A 5,107-nucleotide genomic window follows, 5' to 3' on the forward strand; every position below is an offset into this window, starting at 1 on the left:
TATAACAGTAACAATACCTGTAATGTTGACATATTTAATTAATACTTACACACAAGTGTTAGATTATATTGTTGTCACTAGGTATTCACAGAAAATGATGAAATGTGACAAAGTATTAAAAAGTTTATATTTTATTGGAGGTCCTATAAACCATATACCACTGAAATCAGTTAAAAAACCCTTATCAAAGGATGTCCACAAGTACAGGCATTGTTACGTGCTTAAAAAGATTCAGGCCCATAGGTGTGGGAATTTTCGGAATTTCAGTATGATATCGATCGTGGTTTTCTATTCTGATTTTTCAAGACATCAACTGGAAATTTGAGGCAATGTCACATAGAACTGGAATTAGTAACAGCATATGTTCTAAACACTGATACGGTGAAGAAGGGGTTAACTATGCTTTGAAAACAGATCATGATATTAATGAAAGGTACTTCAATGATTAGAAGAGATAGCACCATATACATAGAATTAGGCTGTGGAACATTAGCCTTGTAAATTTAGCCGTCAAGTCCAAAGAATGTGCTTCATCTGCTCAATAAATGCTAAATCATTGTCTGAAGTGGTGGTTGTGACAGCACTTTTAAACAGAAAATTAACAGCTTGCAATAAAACCTTTAGGTATTTATGGTAACTTCTTTAGGGGGTAATGTTTAATAAGAAGTTCTTTCTATGATACTACAGTAGCCTTGGTGATCTTGGAAACATCCAATATTATTTTGTAAAACAATTATCACAATGACTGAACAAAAACGGTACTGTTACAGCGTGTGTGCCTTTTAAACCAGGAGAAGAAGAATTACAGTTATACTTATCGTAACACATTTTTAAACACTACATTCTTTATCTAGTATTATATCTTACGACAATTGTAAAAAAAATGGTATTAGTAATTTGGCAGTATTCTTGGCTCTAACTTTGATGGTTTTTATTGGACACAGACTAACACCCTACTCATACTTGGTAAAAAAAGCAATAGGAAGACCATAAGTCTGCATGTAAAATGCCATATTTATTCTCTGATACAGAAACTCAATTTAAACAAAAAAGGTTGATGAAATTCTGACAAACAAACAGTGATATATTAGCTGTTGAAAATGGTGGATATCTGAAAAGTTGATAAAGGAAGTTCCATTTTTATAGAAATTTGGGGATTTTCACATACATAATGATAGAAAAGTGTGCTAATTTTTTCAAACAGATAATAAAGTTCATATCCTAGATATTATTCCTGTATTTTTATAGTAACTTACATTAACATCAAATTCATAAACTGTACCAACTTATCTTAAAAGAAGAGAAGATTTTATTTCTCTCCAGCATTTGTCTGCTAGAACAGTTTCAAAGGACCAATAGGGTGGAAAACTAATGAAAAGTTTAAAATGGGGACAACTATAACTTGTTACTAATTTTAAAAAGATGTTTAGTGATTCCATCAGTAATAACCTATAATATCAGGATTTTTTAAAAACACACAATCAAAAACCAGACCCCGGAACTGTTGTATTGTGCCTGTGTACTTTATACAGTAACATATGACACTGATCTTCCTTCTCTTGTGTGGGAAATTTGATTTATTGGTGAATGTTACAAATATGATGCAAATACATTTTGCATTATAATTCCAAACACAAACACCTAATACCATTTTTCATATCATTAATATTAGAAAGGTATATTCCCATGATCTTGTACATTTAAGTTCACTGTTGTTCAAAGTAAAATGTCAGGTTTTGGCCCTATAAAAGTTGCAGAGAATACCACCACATTATATTAGGTTCTTTTCATATATTTTCAAAAGCAATTTAGCTGATCTGATAAAAAGATCATGATTTTATGGACTTAGTTCAAACAACAAAATGAGAAGGGGATCATTCAATACACTTCAATGAAATTATTTGTTCAAAACTAAGTAATTGACATATATACACACACACTCAAATAATGCATGGGGTTGGTCTGTTGGACCAAACCTGTATGCAAATTATGTTCAGTGTCAATTTACAAAACTTGGTAAGGTTTTAGTAAACATTACAAGTACTGCATGGGAAAAGAGTGTGGATTATGCTCTACAGTCATGCGCAACTCGTTACATCAAAATGATTTAATGTTCAGAGCTCAAAATATTCATAAGTTTTACCGATATAAACTGTAATGTTTTTATATATTAAAAGTGGTAATGTTTGTTTTTGAAAAAATAATAGTTTTTTTAAGAACTCCAAGTTTCTCAATACTACATTTAAAAATTACATTAATAAAGACATAATCAAACCCTCACATACAGTCCTAGTGAAACTCGAGTTCTCATTGTGAGGAGAGTACTTTTATGTAAAAGTGTGTTCACTATAAAGAAATAGTTATTGCACATACCACAATTATTTTTCTAAGTATCTGAATATTGAATACCCAAAGTGTAAAATTTTTTATGGATTTTTGTTTGTGGTGTCATTCAACAGATGGCACAAGAGTTTTGGTTACACACACGCTACATCCATTATAGTAAGATGTACACAAAAAAAGTCAAAATTTTCAATAAAATATTTCTTCTAAAGATCTATCCGTACATATGCTGGGTAAGTCAGACTCGGACTACTCTGAGAGCAACGTGATTTTTATGTTAATAATAAATAAAAATACTTCGTTCCTTACACTTTTCATATTTCATTTACATAAACTCTAGAACAGTGGTCGGCAACCTATGATTCGCGGGTCACTTGGTGACCCTCCTAAAGTTGGCTTCACCGTTGCAACACGTGAGGGCACAATCATTGCTCAGTTCAAATTTCTCTGATATGTGAAAAGAACAAAGATATTAAATGAAAGAAGGGAAAGTGTCACGGCTACAGAGAATTGTAAGATCAATTTTAGGTAAAAATATTAAAGCTGGTCAAACTATCTGTGATAAAACTTTTGATCGTAACGCTTCAGGTGTATTGTTGTGCTGTTATTAGCCGAGAAATTCCTTGCTTGTCTGGCAGAAAGTGTTGTGTGTAATATAATTTTGGTGTTTTTATAGGTTTTGAGGTGAGAATATGGCAAATTATTTATATTTACAGATAAATAAGAGTTTCAGGTTATATATATAAGTGACGGTAATGTTTTATTTGTGACAACAGAACAGACGTGCAGGCTACATAAGTTGCTTCGTTTCTTTTTCACTGCCATCACTGAATAACATCACCTCGATACTCACATGGCTGAGACTGAACATGTAAAAATGTTGTTAAATTATGTGTTACAAAATCAGTCAAGAACTGATTATTTTTGTTGTTAAATGTATTTGGTGACTGAATCATCTTTGCAAATAATTAATTTTATTTGTTGTATGTAAATAAACATACACATTTAAATACCTGTACCAGTATTAAGAATTATATGACTATCACTGACCCAACACAATGCTAAATTTGAAAAAATAATAATTGACCCACGATCAAAAAAGGTTGCCGACCACTGCTCTAGAACCTCTTAAATGAACATGAAAACAGTTTTGCTAAAACTTTATACTTTATTTTCTCTACCGTTACACTAACTGTAGTAAAGTCATAAATTACTATATTTCTTGTTCTCTAAAATCACTACAAATTGTTGAAGACAATTATAGTTATTTATCACAACATCACCAGTCCTCGAACCTTTTTACTACTGCTTTCATTTAATTTTATTATTTGATAGCTCTTTGAACCATATAGCTACTAAGCTAGTATAAGAAAGCAATAACTGACCTGGCAACAACATGCCATGCAAGTTATGGTAAACAAAGTACTGAACTCCATCATACAGGAGCAAATCAAAGATTGTTTTTTTCCATTTAAATTTCCTAGCATGTTTAACTTTTTCCCCTTTAGTTACTTATATAACAATAAATAAAAAATTCACATAAAAAAACAAGAAATTTAGTACTAACGTATAGGTCATGTACCATTTTTTTGCTACAAAAGTCTTGATAAAAGTTTATTCATTTCGTATATGGAATTTAGAACACAATACAAAGTTCCATAACTATTATGATTTAACTGGCTTTCTAATTAAACTACAAGTGGGTTAAAATGATTATGTTGGTTGATTGAGGTGACTCGGCAATATCAAAGAATTAGACTGTTTTTGTTTGCTGTTAACAACAAAGTTACAAATGCTGAGTTGTCCTCACCACGAGTATCGACATCCAGTTTTTAGTGTTATAAGCCTTCAGACTTCCTGCTGATGTCAATGAAATGGTATGACTAATAATTTATAAACTGTCATCAAAACAGGAAAGCCAAACAAAAAATTCATTAAAATAAAATCTTCCCTTTACTTTATGAATAAGCCAATAGCAAATTTCAAAAAGAGTTAGGAGGGTGTGGCATGTGAGTTTCAATTTCTGGGTTATATCTCAGTAATGCAAGAAAATTGGAGATTTTAGGTTATGTGTTAACAATATCTATACTGTAAGTGTGTAATATGTGTTACTCATGAAATCACAGGTAAAGAAAAATATACAAAATGGGCAATTTGAAGTAAAGAAATGGAGAAGTTACGATTGAGATTTAAATATTTCATTTTGAAATCACACTTATAAACTATATTCTGATGCCAAGTTTATTGGTGTATATTGACAATAAAGTAGTTTAATTAAATTTTGAATATAGCTCTATAAAAGGTCGTGATATGCTCACTTTCACCCCTCCCCCTATTTGCATACACTGTATTAATGAAAAAAGAAACTAATAATTTTTATAGACCCTAAAAGATAAACACATTTTATTAAATATTTATGCATTCATTTCATCATGATACATATAAACAGGATTGCAAGGAACTTTACCTCCATTTTTGATTAATATTTCCAAGACATCATCAACAGCTTGACTTTTAATAGACTTTGACTTTCGTTGGTTATCATTATTACTGATATGGATTGCTGGCAAAGTTTTCTGCTAGAAGAAAAAAAAACCTCAGCTTTAATAAATTACATCAGCAAGTGTTAAAACACTGCAAGTACTTTGTATTGTAAGTTCATTATTTGACAAAAGTGTTTCAAAGAATATTTTTTTCATCAGCCAATCTTTATAAAAACACGCATGACAATCACCTAAGCCTGATCATTATTACTGCAACACAG

At 30.9% G+C, this 5,107-nt stretch overlaps 1 protein-coding gene across 1 annotated transcript in view; it reads right to left on the reverse strand.

Moving 5' to 3' along the window:
* LOC111083498 (MKL/myocardin-like protein 1) overlaps window positions 1–5,107 on the reverse strand; it is a gene marked incomplete at its 5' end in the record, with an annotated part of 19,264 nt that overhangs the window by 4,048 nt on the left and 10,109 nt on the right. Inside the window, one exon of the mRNA XM_022380070.1 lies at window positions 4,811–4,922. Coding sequence (XP_022235778.1) covers window positions 4,811–4,922 — 112 coding nt within the window. The remainder of the gene's footprint in view (window positions 1–4,810; window positions 4,923–5,107) is intronic.

This window comes from Limulus polyphemus, unplaced genomic scaffold, assembly GCF_000517525.1.
Source record: "Limulus polyphemus unplaced genomic scaffold, Limulus_polyphemus-2.1.2 Scaffold9855, whole genome shotgun sequence".
Taxonomy (NCBI): Eukaryota; Metazoa; Arthropoda; class Merostomata; order Xiphosura; family Limulidae; genus Limulus; species Limulus polyphemus.